Raw genomic sequence first — 20,270 nt, 5'->3', positions numbered from 1 at the left:
AAAGAGAGAAATACACATATGTATACATACATATCTATATATTTGAAATATACATGTTTTTGAAAAAGTAGATATTTTAAAGTCAGGAGGCAGAGGGGAGATGGATCCAAAGCCAGAGACAAAGAGACAGAAAGAGGAAGGAAAAGGAGACGCGGGCAGAGAGAGAAAGGGGGAGAGCAGAAGATGGTGCAGCCGAGACTGGCAAAGAGAATGACTTACTAAGGTTCAGAGAAAGAAGTAAAGGCAGAGCCAGAGACGGAGGGCGAGTAGACAGTGGACAGGGGGCTGCCATGTGAGAAAACGGGGACCTCAAAGCCTCTTATTCTGAAAACACCCAAGCCTGTGAAATGAGAAGAGGGCGCCAAATTGACAATAAAATGAGACCCCAGACGCGCTGCTTCAAGTCCCGCTCTCCCTATCAATGTGGCAGGTCCCTAAGCCCATCTGTGCCTCAGTTTCCACATCTGTAAAACCCAGAAGTCCTATTGGGGAATCAACTGTATTATTTGGTAGGTCTCTGTGGTGTCAGTCCTGAAAGCTAGCAAGAGAGTGTTTTTGTTTTTGTTTTTGTTTTTTTGACTTCTTCCAAAAATTCCAGAATGGGAAAATATGATTTAAAAATCGGGAACGAACAAATAATGCGTTTCAGAGAGCTGGTTTCGATTCTCCTACGCTTCCCTTCACACGAGAAAATTCTCAGGCTCTTGGCCTTTCATTATTCAGCTGAAATCTGCCCACTTCTTTGTAGCTGAATATCCAGGAGCACTTTCTCCCCTGTTCATTAACATTCCTGTCCCTGTCCCCACCCCCGCAGGACCCCATTACTACACTCATGATCGAATTTTATGGGCCTCACAAATGTGTATGAGGTCATCGCGGAACATCATTAACCATGAGGCTATCCCACCCAAATTGCCCTTGGTTGTAACCACTTACAGAAAACTCTCCTTCCGGGAGCTGCAGTCTCATCCTACGCAGGCTGGGGCCAAAACAGTCGGGCCAGTCCCCCGGAAATCCAGAGATCTGGGGAACAGAATCTTAAAGAGGGGCTCGTGGAGACAGCTGGGGCCAAGAAGGACTCTCTCAAAGGTACACCTCAACCTGGATCTCTGGGAGGGTGTGAGAAGCGGGACCCGGGGGCCCCAAAGCACAGAAGGAGGGACGTGCCGTCCAGTGGAGGAAGCTAGGCATGAGCCATCTCTATCGTGGTGGCCACGCTGGGAAAAAGAAAGAAGAAACAGAAGCGATTTACTGTAATAATATGTTTTGCTGAACTATGATATTCAAAATACTGTCTTAACATATCATCAGCAGAGGCAAAGATTCATGAGATACTTGACATTTTTTTCAACGTCAGAGTCCAGTGTTTTATACTTGCGCCACATGGCAATTAGAACTTGTTACATTTCAAGTGCTCCAGAGGCACGAGTGGCTGACGGCCACCACGCTGGACGGCGCAGCTCTAGAGCTCTGGAAATGAAAAGCCTGAGGTGGGGGGGACCTTGGGGGCAGCTTCCTTCCTCTGTTAAGAAACTCGAAGAAGTGGGTGAAGCCAGATTATATGAGTAAATGTATTGCTCAGGAAGGCTGCCTGTATCCCAGCTTGGGGGAAAAGAGATGGAAGAGAAGGAAAGTAGCCTGGACAAACTGCCTGTTAAGTTTCTGGCAGTGGACTACCGTCTCCTGATGAAGGAGAAAGCTGAGATTCAAAGAGATCGTCCTGAGGTCCTGCTGCTTCTTCCTCCCGTAATAGACGAGGGGTGTGTGTGTTTGTGAGGTCTTTTTAAAAAATATATATTTTATTGAAGTCCAGTCAGTTTACAATGCTGTGTCAGTTTCTGGAGTACAGCACAATGCTTCAGTCATACAGGAACATACATATATTCGTTTCCATATTCTTTTTCACCATAAGTTACTACAAGATATTGAATAAGGTTCCCTGTTTATCTTGCTGTTTATCTACTTTATGTATATTAGTTACGTGAGAGGTTTTGTTTCAGACACGGAGCTATTTGCTGGGGAGGGGCAGAAGGACTCAGTATTTTGAAGGCACTGTACTCCACTGAACTTTACAGAAACCATGAGTTTCTGTAATTCTCACGATAGCTTCCACGGCTGGATTGTGATTTCCACCTAACAGATGAGAACGTTGAAAACTGGAGGCCAGAGAGGTAAAATGACCTTTCCAAGGCCACCCAGTAGATACATAGAAGAGGTGGGCTTTGAACCCTGGTTGGCTGGATGTCATTCTTCTCTCACTGCTCCACTGTGACACCAGTCCCCTTGCCTGGAACGCTCTTCCCGGCAACTTTGTGTAGCTCAAACCTCAGCTGCTCAGAGAAGACCTCCCTGACAGCCTAACACAGACACCTTTCAGGCACCATCTACCAAATCACCCTGTTTATCGTCTTCATGGCACTTGCTGCGTTCTGAATTGGTTTTGATAATTTTTTATGGCAGTAAAATATGCATAACCTAAAATTGACCATTTTATGTATTTTTAAAATGTTTTAGAAGTCCAACGAGCTATCCATTGAGTGATGGAGCCACCTTAAAATTTTTAAATTTAATATTTTTGAAATATTTTACTTTTTATTGAAGTATAGTTGATTTATAGTGTTAGTTTCAGGTGTACAGCAAAGTGATTCAGTTATATATAGACATACTCTTTTTCATTTTAGGTTATTACAAGATACTGAATGTAGTTCCCTGTGCTAGACAGTAGGACCTTGTTGTTGATTTTATATATAGTAGTTTGTACGTGCAGATCCCGAACTCCTAATTTATCCCTCCCCCACCTTTCCCCTTTGATAGCCATACATTTGCTTTCTATGTCTGTGAGTCTCTTTCTGTTTTGTAAATAAGTTCATTTGTATCTTCTTTTTTAGATTCCGCATATAAATGATATCATATGGTATTTGTCTTTCTCTGTCTGACTTACTTTACTATGATCATCTCTATAGGTCCAACCATGTTGCTCCAAATGGCGTTATTTCACTCCAGAAGTTTGGTGTAATGATTAAGAGAACAGGCTCTTTATGTCACTTCGTTTGAGTTATGGGTCTCCCTTTATAGGCTATTACCTTACCTTTCCATGCCTATTTTTCTATAACACAGGCTAATAATATTTCCTGTCTCACAGGGTTTTGTGATAATTAAATGCTAATTGGAGGGAGGGTATAGCTCAGTGGTAGAGTGCATGCTTAGCATTCACAGGGTCCTGGGTTCAATCCCCAGTACCTCCATTAAGAAAGAAAGAAAGGAGGAAGGAAGGAAGGGAGGAAGAAGCTTAAAAATGCTAATTAAATGAAGTGCTCGAAGTTATACCTTGCACACAGCAAATGCTCCATAAATGTTAACCATGACTGAGCACCCACCATGGACCAAGAATTCTGTGAGGATGGTCTCTTTGAATTCTTACGACCCTATGGGATTGATTTCAGTAGTCCCATATACAGATGAGGACACTGAAAGTCAGTCACATTCCATAACACATTCAAGGTCACCTGGAGGAGTCTGACTGTCCTCTGTCAAAGCCATAACCAAGAATATACTTAACGGTTGTGAACATGGAAAGTCTGGGTGGTGAAATGGCTAGTCTGAAGCTACACTGCCGGCTTTAGAGGGAGGTCTGGGGTTTGAAATGATCTTTTCTGGACATCTGCCAGGATGACTGACCCTGGTGGAGGCAGTGATGATGAAAATGATGACAACTGATATTCATTAAGTGCATTTTATGGGCCAGGTGGTGTTCTAAGCCCTTTGTGTCTATATTTGTTTCCTGAGGCTGCTGTAACAAACTACCTGGCTGAAAACAGCACAAATATATGCGCTTAAGCTCTGTAGGTCAGAAGACTCAATGGGCAAAAATCAAGGTGTTGGCAGGGCTGTGTGCCTTCTGGCGGTTCTAGGGGAGAACCCATCTCCCAGCTTTTCCAGATTCTAGAGACCACCAGCATTCCTTGGCTTGTGCCCCTTCCTTGCATCATTCTAACCTCTGCTTCCAGTGTTACATCTGATTTTCTGACCCTCCCTTTGCTTCTTACAAGGACTCTTGTAATTACATTGAGCCCACCCAGATAATCCAGAGTAATCCCCCCGTCACAAGATCCTTAGCCCAGTCTTACCACGTAATAGAACAGATTCCCAGGTTCCAGGGACCAGGGCGTGGACACCTTTTTGGTGGTAATGGCTGTTCTGCCTACCACAGCATCTTCTAACTACCTCGTACTAACTTTCTGAGCCAGCAGCAATGACCACTGTCTCTATTTTACAGATGAAGAACTGAGACCCAGAGCGACGGATAACTATTTTAAGGTCATAAAGGAAGTAAGAGGCAAAGCATTCAAGTCCAGTTCAGGTGCTTTAAAGCATTACAAAGTTCTGCCTTTGGGGATCTGAGTATATCAGCAAAAAAAAATATTAATTAAATTTGAATCTTGGGAAAAGGGGTAAATGAAAACTTGAGGTTAATGAGTTAATGAAGGTATAGATATTGGGGTTTTGGAGGAGGCAGGGACAGAAGCATGAAACTGTAGGTAAAGGGTTTAGAGGAAGTGGTAACATTTGATTCTCCCCCAGATTCGTAAATGGTTGTTATTATCTACCTTGCACGCCCTCTGCCATTTGCAAAGTACTTTCTAGCATCTATGCCACTTGTAATAAGATCTTAATGGGTTTTATTCTCCCTCACTTGATGACTGAGAAAACTACACCCACATCTGACCTGTGGGTTGACTTCCAAAGCCACAGCAACCTTCTTTCCTACCAACAAACAACATGGTGATGGTGACAGTGGCAGGATGCCAGCCCCAACTACCCCACGGCCCGAGACAGAATGTCTTCCAAAGCGTTTGAACGCTTTGCTTTGGAAGAATAACTCGGTCCTAACCTGAATGTTCCAGACATTTGGCTATTAAGGCTCACTTTACAGTTCAATCTTTGTCTTGAACCACCCCCAACATACGTTCTTTTAATATCCATATCTTGATTCAAGTGGACCCATTAACATTACAGAATGTCAGCTCACATCAACTCCTCAATCGTGTGCAAAATCCTGTATGGCACAAAGAAGCGAACTATGCAAATGTGTGGGCTGGGGTTGAGGGCGGACAGGAAGGCATCCGGGGGAGAGAAGATCAAGGCCGTGAGATAAAAACAAACTCAGCTGGCTCGTGCAAGAAACAGTAAAAAGACTAGGGTACGGATCAAGGGAAAGCAAGAGTGAAAAGGAATGAGTTTCAAGGGGAAGGGCTTGGCATGGACTGTGGATTTTATTATAAATACGGTGGAGAATTCTGAATTAAAGAATGCCACTTCTCCCCCACTTTAATCCCTCCAATGGTTTCCAGCTGCATTTAGGATGTAAGGAAGGCTCTGGAGGGACCGGCTCCACCCACCTCTCCAAGCATCACTCATGGCTCCAGACACTCCGGTTCTACTTGTTCCTTGAACACATCTAGCTCTTTTCCATCTCAAGCGTTTTTTACATCCTGCTGTTTCTGCTTCGATGAGCCCAGACACACAGCCCAGCTCCCCTCATGTCAGCTCATCCTTCTCTTCCTGCAGGTCTCACTTTACATGTCATTTTCTCAAAAGAGCCTCCCCTGACCTGTCAATCAAGAGTAACCTTGTCCCCAGTTAGTCTTTATCACAGCCTCTGTTCTCCTGCACAGCAGTTATCACAAGTTAAGAGGTACAGTGGACCCTTGAACAATGTGGAGGTTAGGGGCACTGATTGCCCAGTTGAAAATCCGATATAATTTATAGTCATTTATGTTGGCTAGAATCCTACCACTTCCTCAGGCAGATTACTTGGCTTCTTGAGCCTCAGTTTCCTCATCCAGAAAGTGGGGTGAAAAAATGTTTGTGACTTGATCTTTGAGAACCAAGAGGCATGAAGCGATTTGAGCATCTAGCCTGGAATATAGTAAGTCCTCAGCAAATGCTTTGTCTCTCCTTTCCATCCATAATGGCAGTACAGGTAATTTTCTTTTCTGTAAGAATAAGGTATTCTTTGTCACCCTCTGGGGATAGAAAGAAAATGGCACCCATGACATCAAACCTGGGAGTTAATGGAAGAGGAAAGAAACCCTTGGGAGCAAAGTTTTCGTCTTCCTTCAATCCAGGGAGAAGAGGCCAGTCGAGATGTATGGATGGTCCAGTTACCTGGTGGGATGCGTGACTTTCCTCCTCTCCTCCTGTGAAACAAGTGGAGGTGAGTATACTAGGAAATGATGGGGAGGATTTAGAAACTGGAAAAAGTGAATGGACCAAAGTAAGGATTACGGGATCCAAGTAGGGAGGAGATATTTTAGTAGAAATCTCGCATAGACGTGGGGTTTAGACCCTGGATCTGCCACTTTTTCTCTGTGTGACTTTGCTCATGCGATGTAACCTCTCTGAAGTAAGTGCTCAACCTTGAATGAGGAATAATGGTGTTTACCTCATGGGGCTAGTTTACAGATTAAATAAAATAACAGACACAAGCATCTTTCATAACACTCAGCATGGCAGGGGGAAGGCAAATATATGAATTAAAAAGGGGGTTTCTATGATTTCAGTGGACTGAAATCTCTAGACCCCCTACTTGAACACTCCCTTTATACTCACTTTTTTAGATTGTGGTAAAATACACAGAACATAAAATGTACCATCTTGATCATTTTTTTAGTGTACAGTTCAGTGCTAAGTACAGTCACACAGTTGTGCGGCGAGCATCCAGCACTCTTCATTTTGTAAAACTGAAACTCTGTACCCGTTAAACAGCTCCCATGCCACCCTCTCCCTTGCCCCTGGCAACCACCATTATACCTTCTGGCTTTACGAATTTGATTACAGTAGGTACCTCCCGTAAGTAGAATCATATAGTATTTGTCTTTTTGTGACTGGCTTAGCATAATGTCCTCAGAGACCACCCATGCTGCAGAATGTGTCAGAATTTCCTTTCAAGGCTGAATGATATTCCATTCTATATATATGTATGTGTGTATATACATATATATATAAAATATATAATAAATATATATATGAACCTCACTTTTATTTATCCAGTCATCCATTGATGGACACTTGGATTGTTTCCACCTTCTGGCTATTGTGAACAATGCTGTTTTGAAAATGGGTGTTAGAAACATCTCTTTGAGAACCTGCTTTCAATTATTTTGAGTATACACTCGGGAGTGGACTTGCTGGGTCATAGGGTAACTCTGTTTTTAATTTTTTGAGGAACAGCCATACTATCTCCCATAGCAGCTGCGCCATTTTACATTCCCACCAGCAGTGCACAAGGGTTCCAAGTTTCCCAAATCCTTGCCAGTGTGTTGTTTTCTGCTTAAAAAATAGTATCTTTACCTAAATAACGGTGTTTAAAAAAAAACCCAAAATAAAAAAAATTTTTTTAATTGGATTGGTACAAAAAATATTGTATCCGCTCTAGTGGGTGTGAGGCTACACACTTAATGTATCTAGGAATCTAAATTAACCACCCAAAGATTGTATGGTACACATCGAAGCAGAATAAAAGAGAACTTGATTATACATAGTTCACTCAAGGTATGGTAAAACAGTCTCCATATTAGAATCTTTTTCTGCCTGACACATTTTTCTCCCTTGGAAAAGGTTCAAGAAACACTCCCATATTCATTACACTTTGATCCTGTGAATTCCCGTTTCAGTGATCACATTCTATATTCCAGAGATTCCTAATTTGGGGTCACATGGCAAGCACTAGAGTCCATGAACCCCTGGATTTGTATCAAAAAGATGTGTAATTATCAGGCCAGCGAGGGTAGCTGTTGTAACAGACACTCTCCAAACTATCAGCAGCTTAACACGGTAACATTTTATTACTTGTTCCTACAAAGTCCGTTGAGGGTACACCCGGTCAGCAGGGATCCAGGCTCCTTCTACCTCTGGGTTCCACCATCCCCTAGGGCGTGAGAGTACTTTGTGGTTTCTTTGCTTTTAGCTGATCGACAAGGATCAAGAGAGTCTGGAGGATTTAGGAGGAGAGTTTTTCCGGCCAGGCCATGAAGTTGCATACATCACTTCCTCCCACTTCCGAGGGCCAGGACCCACATAATGCTTAACTGCAAAGGAGCCTGGGAAATGTAGTTTAGCAGTGTGTTTGGGAGGCCAATGAAGCTGGTTTTGGTGAACACAGAGCTGTGTCTACCACGGAGCACACGAGCATTTTCCTAGAGAGGAAGTTCAGATTCTCAAAAGAACCGACAAGTCCCTAGAAGGTTGAGAACATACAGTTTATTCAGACAATGTACTTGCTTGTCAGCTTTTCTTTTTTCTTTTCTTTGTGTGTGTGTGTGTATATATATTGAAGTATGGTAATTGTCAGCCTTTCTATTGTCAAACTGTCTCATTTTTGTCATGCTTTCCTGAGACCGACCCCCCCCAACATTTCTGTGCTGAAACTCAGTATCTCCAAGCCCCACCCCCATTCCCACCCCGCACAGATTTACAGACTAATTTATTCAATACACACTTTCTGAGTGATTCCTAAGTGCCAGGCACTGTGTTATGGGCCAGAAACACAGCAATAAGTAAAACCCACTCCCTTCACTCAGAGAACTCACAGCGAGTGGGAGTGAGAGATAACTAAACAGATAATTCTAGCATTTCAAAAATTGGTAAGTCCATTTGTAGAGAGTGGCTCAGAGTATGATGGGAAGGAGGAAGAGAATTAATCCAGGCTGAGTCACGTCATAGTGGATGAATGAGCAGGGATAAACTAGACAGAGAGGAAGGGCATTCAAGGTGGGATAAAGGGCATGAGCAGAACTCCAGAGACAAGAAGGACCACGGAGTAAGGTCAAGGAAATGTTAATCAGGGAGTGAGAACAGAGAGGTCAGCAGGGCCCTGGATTATAGAGGATTTTAACCCAGTTAAGAAGATTAGACCATCTGCTGGATTACTTTGCAGATGGCTAATAGTATCTATTACGTGTTGATTTTTACTAACAACTCCCAAGGATAGACTTAATTCTATGTACAGGGCGGGGGGAGGGGTGCCTGCCTGCCCTCCCCGTCAGCACCAGCGTCCCACATACTCAGTGGTACTACTGGTTGAGGAAAACCACTGATGATGAGGAAGTTGGAGATGATGATGACTAACTTTTGTTGAGTGGCAGTCATGCCTGGATACCTTTCTAAGCCCTTTCTAGATATTAACTGTTTTAAACTTTACAAAACCAAGACCAAAGAGTTCTGAGACCCAGAGGAGACCCAGAGGTGGAAAATGCAGTGTTACTCAAGGATTCCCTAACGGCATCAACCCATTGGTGAGTCTCAAAGAAGGAGGTCGGCCTTCTCTGCTTTCTCCCAATCCATCTCTCATCCCTCTCACGGCCTTTGCCAAAGTAATCAGGGTAAGAATCTGATCCAGAACAAGGGTGGAGCTGCTAGATTACAGACAGAAGAGACAGACTGTCTTGTCCATCTGTGTTAGTAACGGGCTAATTGCTATAACAATTTCCAAATGTCAGTGGCTTAACTCAATAGAGGTTCACATTGAACTTGTCTGAACTTCCATGTGGGTGTTTGGTGGGAAGTCTCTTTTGTTGTAATTCAGAGACACAGGACCCTTCTATTTTGTGCTGCCACCATCCCCTAAGGCCTCAGCTTCTCTGCAGGGTCCTCCTTTTCAGAGTTTCTCAAGCTTGGCACTATTGACATTGGGGTGACTCTTTGCTCTTGACTCACATCCTCTGCATGGTACGATGGTTAGCAATATTCCTGGCCTCTACCCAGTAGATACCAGTAGCAGAGCTACCTGTGTCTCCCACTCTCTCTTGTAACAACCAAAAATGTCTTCAAACATTACTTAATGTCCCCTGGGGAAGGGGGGTCATAATCACCCTTTCTCCATTGAGAACCGCTGTTCCAGACCCAGCTGGTAGACAGAGGAAGAAAGGGGTGTGGAAGGTTGCTTGGGACTTTTTGAGGCAGGGAATGATAACATCATTTTTACCCACATCCTATGAGCCATAATTGACTCCATGGCCCCACATAACTATAAGAGAGGCTGAAAAATGGATTCTAGTGATGAGCTCAGAAAGAAAAGGAAGCTGGATTTGGTGAGGACACAGAAGCTCTGCCTCACCATCTTTGTAACATGAGCTAACACACACATACATGTGCGGGAAGACACATGTGCGTGCACATATGTGTGTGCACACACAACCTATGAGAGTATCGTACTCACAGTAATCCATCATGATATCTGGGAGGAGGCAGGAAGTGGGGAGGAAAGGAGGCACATGAAGGCAAGGAGGGAAGCCATCATCTTGGACTAGTAGATGAAAATTCACGTCCTCATTCTACTTCTGCTCAAAAAAAAAAGCTATTAACTTCAAATCACTCCTTATCTTATGGGGGTCTTCATTTCCTTCTTCATGAAATGAAGAACTTAAGATGTGTTTGAAGGATCATTAGTCTCTGGAGCTATTGAGTGGTGGGGAAAAAAAGGAAAACTCAATACACTCTATACTGCTCCTGCGAATTCAATCCTCATTTGCATATGGACGTTTCTGACAGGTCCTTCACTAAAGGAAACTAACCCTATACCACCTGGCGTTTCCCAGACTTATTTTATTCTGTCAGTTATTTCTTAAACATCTGCTATGAGCAAGTCATGATTCTAGGTTCTGAGGATACACTGTGTAAAAGATAGACTTACCATCTGATCCAGCAATTCCACTCCTGGGCATATATCCAGAGGGAACCTTAATTAAAAAAGACACCTGCACCCCAATGTTCATAGCAGCACTATCTACAATAGCCAAGACATGGAAGCAACCTAAATGTCCCCCAACAGATGACTGGATAAGGAAGTTGTGGTATATTTATACAATGGAATATTACTCAGCCATACAAAATAATAAAATAATGCCATTTGAAGCAACATGGATGGACCTGGAGAATGTCATTCTAAGTGAAGTAAGCCAGAAAGAGAAAGAAAAATACCATATGATACCACTCATATGTGGAATCTTAAAAAAAAAAGACAAATGAACTTATTTACAAAACAGAAACAGACTCACAGACATAGAAAACAAACTTATGGTTCCCAGAGGGGAAGGGGGTGGGAAGGGATAAACTGGGAGTTCAAGAGTTGCAGATATAAACTAATATATATAAAATAGATAAACAACAAGTTTATACTGTATAGCACAGGGAACTATATTCAATATCTTGTAACATAATGAAAAAGAATATGAAAATTAATATATGTATGTTCTTATATGACTGAAGCATTATGCTGTACTCTAGAAATTGACACAACATTGTAAACTGACTACGCTTCAATAAAAATATATGAAAAATAAAATAAAATAAAAAATTAATTAAAAGAAGATAAAGCCCTTGTCTTTGTACAGAAGAATAGAAAGGTCAAGAGTTGTGTTTCCTAAACTTTACTCATCCAAGTGTCACCCTGTCATACTTGCCACGTCTATGCCACCAGAAATACTATGTATTCAACGTTTTCCTTTAAATGTGCTCACTTTCCTTCACTTTAATGCATTTCTTTTAAAAGAATAGTTAGCATCAGCTCTGTAATCCATGACAGCACTACTACTTGCCATAAATAGGAAGTACAAATAAAAATAAATCTCATGAAAACAAAATCCTTTTATCAAATTCTACTAGATGCCCTTGTCCAAATGAGGCTTTGAGCCTGAGTCCTGCCCTCTCTTTTTGTTAAAAGGGGAGATTATTAAGTATTAGAGACGTGGTAGAGAAAGACTAGCATTAAATCGAAGCTCTCTCTTTGGTGTAATCAGAAGGATTGAAAGAGCATTGAAAAAGGAAATCGTTTTTCAGATCCATGTTTCAAAACTGTTTAATGTGTGTCTCCATGTTATCTAACAGGATCTCATGATTCACCAGATGTGTCTTGCGTGACGTTAGAGCTGCCCTCTTGCAGAAGCAGTGGTCTGGAGGAACGGTGTATCTTGGGTTGCCTTCATTGTTTATGAAACTCATCCCCAATACCCTTGGTCCAGACATAAACTGGACACGCCTTTCTACGTCACTAGGAGGTTGGATGCAAAGGCTACACGTGTAGCCTTCAGACCATCATGAAAACCAGACCGAGTCTCATCCTTGGCTCACTCTTTGGGACTAATCCCCCTTTTTGTTCCTCTGTCCTTCAGATAAGAAAGATTCATGTGTCTTTCCCTTCACCTACAAGGGTTCTACTTACTTCTCTTGCACCAGAGTCAACAGCTTCTACCCTTGGTGTGCAACCAGGACTGTTTATGATGGAAAATGGAAATACTGCATGGTCGAAGGTGAGTGGTCTACCCTGTCCCATTGGCAGCTTTCTCGAAATGATGGATTACAAAAGAAAATGTGGGACTGCGTATGATATGATCATATTTTTGGCAGACAAGTTATAATATGTATGTGTGCATAGAAAATGCCCTGAAAGGCATTAATAAGTTTTAATAATAGTTAATAATGTCAAGAATAATAGTGTTAAAAAATTATGCTCTTTCCATTGTAATATTATAAGACAAGTTGACCAGAAGGAATGGCATCTTTCCTTAAACCTCATGAACCAACCTCTGCTGGCTTCAAACTTTTCTTCTGAGCTTCCTCACCCCTCTCAGCCTTCATAGATTTGAGGAGAGTTGCAGTCTTGCTCTGGGTTAGGCTTCGGCTTAAGGGAAGGTTGTGGCTGGTTTGATCCTCTACCTGGACCACTCAAGCTTTCTTCACAACAGAAATAAGGCTGTTTCACTTACCTATCATTTCACTTGTGCGTTCACTGGAGGAGCACTTTTAATTTCCTTCAAGAACTTTTTCTTTGCACTCACAACTTAGCTAACTGTTTGCAAAAGAAGCCAAGCTTTCATCCTGTCTCAGCTTTCGACATGCCCTCCTCACTAAGTTTACTCAGTTATGGATTTTGATTTAAAGTGAGAGACGTGTGAGTCTTCCTTTCACTTGAACACTTAGAGGCCACTGTAGGGTTATTAATTGGCCCAATTTCAATATTGTTGTGTCTCAGGGAACAGGGAGACTGGGGGTGAGGGAGAGAGATGGAGAAACGGCCAGTGGGCGGAGGAATCAGAGCACACATTAATTATTAATTTCGAAGTAAGCAAATACCATTGGAAAAAATGGCTCTGATTGACTTACTCGATGCAAGGTTGCCAGGATCCTTCAATTTGTAAAAAAATGCAATATCTGCCCAGCATGATAAAGCAATAAAATTTTGTGTGTGTGTCCTGCTTCTCTTGAAAACCTCCACTCTAGTTCAGACAGTGCAGATCAGGAGCAACTGGCTGAAACTGAATTAGGAAATCAGAAACAGACATTTTTTTTTAATTCCAGAAAAGAGGTCCCTGAACATGCTTAAGACATGCAAAAGGGAGGCAAAATTCTACCAAGAGTTTATACACAGACACAGTCAGGGCCTAGAGATATTTAATTCCATCATTTTAGTGCTTTGAACAGATTAAAGAATTCAACACTTGCTTTTGATTCAACCTCATGCAGACAAATCATCTAGGCTCCTGCTCAGATAAAGGCTTGCCTTTTTTTTTTTCAAATTGAAGTATAGTTGGTTTATAATGTTGTGTTTCTGGTGCACAGCATAGTGATTCAGTTATATATATATATTTCTTCTCATATTCTTTTTCATTATAGGCTATTACAAGGTATTGAATATAGTTCCCTGTGCTAGACAGTGGGACCTTGCTATTTATCTATTTTATATATAGTAGTGTGTATCTGCAAATCCCAAACTAGCTCATTGACTCTGCTTCAAAATAGATACCAACTTCAGCTTCTTCCTAGCCCTCCAATGCTCTTACCTTTCTTCAAATCACCATCAACTCTTTGTCCCCCAACTATTGCTAAACAGCAACATCCCTCATCTATTTCCCCACGTATCAGCCAAAGTAACCTTTTGAGGTTAAGTCAGGCAGTACCACGCCCCTGCTCATGACCCTCCATGGCTCACCATCACATTTCAGGGAATATCCTAACCCCAAATAGCCAATGTGACCTTGAGAAAGAAAAACAAAGCTAGAGGCATCAAGTGTCCTGATTTTGAACTATAATACAAAGCTAGAGTAATCAAAACAGTATGGTATTGGCATAAAAAATTGACACATAGATCAATGGAACAGAATAGACAGCCCAGGAATAAACCCATGCATCTATGGTCAATTTTATTTATAACAAAGAAGCCAAGAATGTACAAGAGTGAAAGGAGAGTTTCTTCAATAAATGGTGCTGGGAAGCTGGACAGCCACTTGCAAAAGAATGAAGTAGGACCCCTATCTTATGCCACAGACAAAAATCAACTCAAAATGAAAGACCTGAAACCATAAAAATGCTAGATGAAAACAGGTGGTAAGCTCCTAGTCACCTGTCTTGGTCTTGGTGATGATTTGTTTGGATTTAACACCAAAAGCAAAGGCAACAAAAGCAAAAATAAACAAATGGGATGACACCAAACCAAAAAGCTTTTGTGCAGCAAAGGAAACCATCAACAAAATGAAAAGGCAGCCTATGGAATGGGAGAACATATTTGCAAATTATATATTGGATAAGGGATTGATATCTAAAATATATTAGGAACTTATACAATGTAATAGAAAAAAAAAGAGAGAAAGAAAACCCTTCACCTTGGTCTGCAAAGCTCTACCTGACCTGGCCTTTCTCTGTCTGCATGTTCTACCACTCCTTTCTTTGCCTGCTGAGCTCCAGCTACAGTGGTCGCCAGGTTTCTCGAATATTCTGAACGCCTTCCTGTCTTTGAACTCTTCACACTTTTATTCCCTCTACCTGGAACTCACTCCCTACAGATTTTTGTAGGGCTGGCTTCTCCATATTGTGCAGTGTCTTTTCAAATGTCACCTGCTTGAGGAAGACTTCACTCACTCCTTCGTCTATGACAACCCCTCCCTCTCCCCCCAATGACCCTGAATCCCTCCTTGTGCATAAGTACATCCACCCACTATAAACATAATACTGGAAACTATATTTGTTGTCCTACATTTGTGGTGGGAAAATCAGTCTATTTCTGAAAGTTGCAGCAAGGCACCAGCACCTAGGTGATAACTTTACTATATTTGACTTCACTGACATTTGATTTTTTTTCCTGTAATTTCAACATTTTTTGTGTATATCAGAACCTTGACTTCATTGGTTGGTCATAAACCATTGCCGTTCTTCGTTTTGACTTTATTCCTGTAAGTCTTTTGGTGAAAATAACAGATTCGTTTTTAAAACCCCATGTGAATTACGTTACATTTGTTCACCTGGCAGGGGCACCATGGGTTGAGATTAGGAACCCTACTGGAGAAGCTTCAAGAGTGAACGTATATGAAGTAGGCTTTCCTTCCTAAATGTTTGATAAAATGAATGTATAAAGTCTCTTCCAAACCTGATATTTGTCCTGGACTTTGGTGGCTGGTTGATTGACTGACTGGAGATTAAATGGCTCTGTCCTAGGAATGACTAGAGAAAGTCAAACCACTCCTGGACTTCTTTCCGTACAGATTACCCACGATGCATCTTCCCCTTTATCTATCGAGGAAGATCCTATCAAAAGTGCATCACAGAAGGCAGCATCTTTGGAAAGCTGTGGTGCTCAGTCACCTCCAGCTTTGATGAGAAGCAGCAGTGGAAGTACTGTGAGACAAATGGTGAGACACTGGAGCAAGGATGATGTGTTTGGTGGGGAGGAGGGTGCACAGCAAGGATGCTCACGAGGGGATGATGGCAGAATAGAGAGCAGAGCAACTAGGAGAAATACTTCTGGGAACCCAATCTCTTCTCAGAGTCCATCATGACAACTACAAGGGACAGCAATGTCCTGAGGCCATGTTCCATGCTCTAGAATTTGCATAAATTACCAAACAGATGCCCAAGAAAAGATACTAGAAGAAAAGGTACCCTTTAGTTCTGGTTTCACCATCTACATTGGGAAAGTTATTGAATCTCTTGGTCAGATTTGTTAACTGCAAAATAAGGACACTAAATCTGCCTTCAACAGTTTTTGTAAAATGAAAGTTCATTTTCAAAAATTATCTGCTGTGGTGTCCTGAACATACCACATGCCTAAGAAATACGAGTTTTCCACCTTCCCTATCATCTGAGCCAGGAGTCAAAACTTGGGCTTTGAAGTTAGAATTCTAATAGTTAGAAGTCTGCTGTTGCAGTTCACTGGCTGTGTGATCTTGGAGACATTAGATAATAAAAATGATAATGATCATAATATAGTGAACTTATAGCAAACATTTGCTATATGTCAGGCATTGTTCTAAGTGCTTCACATGCAATAACTCATTTATTCATCACAACAAACCCTATGAGGTAAAAAATAAAAGGTCTTGATTATTAGCCCCATTTTACAGATAGGGAAACTGAGGCTCACAGAGGTTCAATTACTAAGTGGTAGAGCTGTGATTTGATCCAGGAAGTCTAGGCTTCAGAAATCATGCTCTTTTTGAAAAGAACTATTGATTAATTGATTGATTGATTGCAGTACAGTCAGTTACAGTGTGTCAGCTTCTGGTGTACAGCACAATGTCTCAGTCACGCATATACCTACATGTATTTGTAAAAACCATGGTCTTAATCACTAAGTACTGACTTAGTCAAATTCTGGCTTCTTTTAAAACACCACCAAACAGCCTGTTTAGTTAGGCAATACTGAGTCTTTTGCTCACTAAAGTAAGGGAGATTACCACCTTGACAGAGTATTCATAGTGTCCTGCAGGGGAAGGGCAAAATCAGGATATTAATAAGTTCTTGGGGTCTTTCAATGTGGGGATGTGCTTAGGATTAAGTATGGATCATAATACAGATAATATAGTTTAGAGTTGGTGGTCTTGGCAAGGTGAAATTTCTGAGAACGATTCAAAGAGTCTGAAAGATTAAACAATCTTTTGAACTACTGAAAAGTTGAAAGTCCTGGTGTTTACTGAAGTGATTTTTTAGGAAATTCCTGAGGTGAACAGTAAAGTTATTTGCAATTTCTGTGTTCCTGGGCAACAATTTCCTAGACTGAAGAGTTGCGCTGATGAGGTCTGTGGACCAGTAAAGTCTGATGAATGTAAACAGTAAACTGGGTGTTGATGGTTTTGGCTCTCACTTATCTGTAAAGTGGAAATAATATCGCCAAGAACTTGCTTGAGAGTGTTCAGTATTACATTGCCGTTCACGAGGTACAGCTTGGCATGTAGTTTATGTGTGATAAATGGAAGCCCATTTCATCATCTCTGCTTGACCTGTAACATTTCCATCTTTATTTTCAGACTATGGGGGAAATTCTTTCAGCAAGCCCTGCATCTTCCCTTCCATCTACAGAAATAATGTGATCTCTGAGTGCATTGAGGACGAAAGCAACAAGCTCTGGTGCCCAACCACGGAGAATATGGATAATGACGGAAAGTGGAGTCTCTGTGCCGACACCAGTAATGTGGGGAAGAGGACTGGGTGGGCGTGGGTGGATGCCTTCCCTCATTTACTCAACAAACGTCTACTCTGTCCCTACTGTGTGCCAGACCCTGTGCTGCTCACTGGGGATATAGTGATGAATAAGGCAGATTCGTCCCTTCATGGGTCTGATGAACCAATAGCATAAACAAAACTGTAATGCAACAGGCAAAATAGGGTCCGCTGAAGATCCAAGAGACAGGGGACCAACATAAAATTTTCAAAATATTAAACACCTAACACACAAACATAGAGTCAATGTATGCTAAGATTTTTAAAAATCTATTAATAAGGGAAGTAGAAGGATGGTAAAGCCAATTCAAAGGACTTACAAGAAACATATAGCCTTCCTCAGCATCTGCGGGGGATTGGTTCCCACATCCCCACCAATGCAAAAATCCGTGGATGCTCAAGTCTCATATAAAATGGTGTAATAGTCAGCCTTCGGTACTCGCAAGTTCCACATCCACAGGCTCCACATCCACGAGCACTGCATCCACAGATTCGCCAGTGGAGGGTATTGAATTCCGTGAATTGGTTGAGTCCTCAGAGAACCCATGGATATGGAGGTTGACTGTATATAGTCAGTGAAGAAAATTCTGAGCTGAAACTAGATTGCTAAATTAGATACAAAATCCATTCACACCTAAAAGGCAATCAAACCTTAGGGGCTATCTTGTCTACCAGACAGAAATTATTGGAATTATTGAACAAATTTTTTGAACCAAACTTATTCACAATGTAGCCGTCTTCTACAAATTGCATCTAATTGTTCCGGAGTCCATGCTGCCAATCAAAGCAGATAGAAAGGCAAACAACACTATACTTCCCCAGAGCGGCCATCTGCAAACTCCACCCTGTCCGTGAACCAACAACCCAAGCACCATGACTATTGATTTCAGGGCTCCAGATAAATTTTAGTGAGTAGGCGAATTTGCAAATTAGAGATCTGTGAATGAATAAAGAGGACATCCTGTACTTTATCCTCTGTGTGCCTTCCACTCCACTCCCTGGTTCTCCTGGTGACATTAACCTTGTCTTTCTCCTCCATCTCCAGGACCCCTTCTGCTTTCACTCTGCCCTTTGTCCCCATTCCACTCCTCCAGTCTGTCCCCCACCCTTTCCCTAGTCCTAAAGTTGAGTAGCTTCTGAGGGAAGAGCATTTTTCCAACACTTAGGGTTAGGTCAGTAGTTCACCCTGCATCAGGAGCCTCTGAGCAATGCCCAAACAACACAACCACATGCAGTGATGAAGCTTAAACCTTCAACGGGGCATGAAGACACGGGCGTAACCCTCTTACCTCCCTCTTCTCTTCAGGAGTTTCCTCACTGGTTCCTGGCTTTCCCTGCCACTTCCCATTCAACTATAAAAACAAGAATTATTTTAACTGCACCAGAAAAGGATCAGAGGAGAACCTTTTGTGGTGTGCAACCTCTTACAACTATGACCAGGACCACACCTGGGTGTATTGTTGATGCAAAGGTGAGATCTTTCCCTTCCCGCATGATTTGCTGAGGTTCCCAGCAAAGTGAGTTTTGTTTCTCAGAGAGAAAGAGGACTCAGCATGGGTACAGGTAGGGGTAGGTAGTGGAAGACTGGGCCAGTTTCCCAATTTAGAAGGCTGGAAGAAATTGGAATGTCTGTGTCAAGCAGGAGAGCAGGGGGAGGAGGTGGGAGAATGATTTCAGACCCAGAAAAGCACCATTCCAAAGTTTAGGTCTGGGAGGCTTTGAGTGGCAACCACTGGGACAGTGGAATTTCTCAAAGTGGAATGTGAAATGAAAAAACAGAGTTGTAAGGAGGTATCCAAGACTTCTGTGCTCCCCAGAAGCCATGATGTTGATCCATTACCCCCATCATCAAATACTTAACCAAGGAAAAGATTAGGTCCCCTCGTCTTCTTCATCCTCTGTCCCTCCACCCCCACGTCAGCACACATACCATCAACTATCTCCACAGGACCAACTTCATCCTTTTTTTCTAGTCTTTTCCATCTGGCTTCTGTATTCTAAAGTCTGTAGAAATTCTCTCTAGACCTACTGCTCAAATTCACAGACCTAATCACTCTGTAATTCTGGAATTTAAAAGTAAACAGAAGCCCTTGCGTTAGATGTGTGGATGATTCTGGTTGTTCCAGAAATATTTGCCCTTACAATGCATGTGGCTTATGGACCTGAAATTTGGCTTGGCAGGGAAAGCTATCTTCCCTGAACAGAGGAGAGGCAAGGGAGTAGGTTTGGAATATTTGGATACAGGATGGATATTTAAAAAAAAAAAACACCTACAGTGGTCCCCAGTCTGTGGCTAGGACTGAGAACATTTTTAGTGCTAAGCCCCGACTTGTATCTTCTTGCAGGTCCCCCTCCCACCAGACCTATTACAGTAGAGGCGAGGTTGAGGCACTTACGGTTCATGTTGGCCAGGTGATGGGCAGGGGTGCTTTTGGTTCAGCTGCTTCATCTTACTTCCGATTGAGTCTTGAAAATCAATACAAAGTCATTTCTTAATTCACTTTACATGTTGAGTCAATGTGTACATATTTACCTGAACTCTATGATTCTGTTTTCAAGGGGAGGAGACATCGTCAGAAGACTGACCTGTGAAGTCTGGAACCTGCTTTGTCTTTTTCATCGCATCCTTCAAGCTTGGATAATCACCTTTAGAATCACCCTGTCCACCATCCTGCTTAATCATTTGGTCCTTTGTGAAGTACAGAGTGAAAATCTGGTGTAACCACCAATAAAGGTGCCCCAAATTAACTCTGGGGCTGCCTTCTTCTGCTTCCTAAAATGAG

At 42.1% G+C, this 20,270-nt stretch overlaps 1 protein-coding gene across 1 annotated transcript; it reads left to right on the top strand.

Annotated features, from left to right (window-relative positions):
• Positions 1–913: 913 nt before the first annotated feature.
• Positions 914–20,266, top strand: ELSPBP1 (epididymal sperm binding protein 1). Its single transcript, XM_006208509.3, has 7 exons — positions 914–1,089; positions 6,129–6,217; positions 12,171–12,308; positions 15,534–15,680; positions 17,295–17,453; positions 18,794–18,958; positions 20,047–20,266. Exons 2-6 carry the CDS (start codon positions 6,148–6,150, stop codon positions 18,949–18,951), a joined length of 672 nt encoding a protein of 223 aa, XP_006208571.2. The 5' UTR covers positions 914–1,089; positions 6,129–6,147; the 3' UTR covers positions 18,952–18,958; positions 20,047–20,266.
• The last annotated feature ends 4 nt before the right edge of the window (positions 20,267–20,270 follow it).

Source organism: Vicugna pacos, chromosome 9 (genome assembly GCF_048564905.1).
Source record: "Vicugna pacos chromosome 9, VicPac4, whole genome shotgun sequence".
In the NCBI taxonomy this organism is placed as follows: domain Eukaryota; kingdom Metazoa; phylum Chordata; class Mammalia; order Artiodactyla; family Camelidae; genus Vicugna; species Vicugna pacos.
The sequence above is the reverse complement of the archived record's forward strand: the minus strand, read 5'-3'. Positions and strand labels throughout refer to the sequence as shown.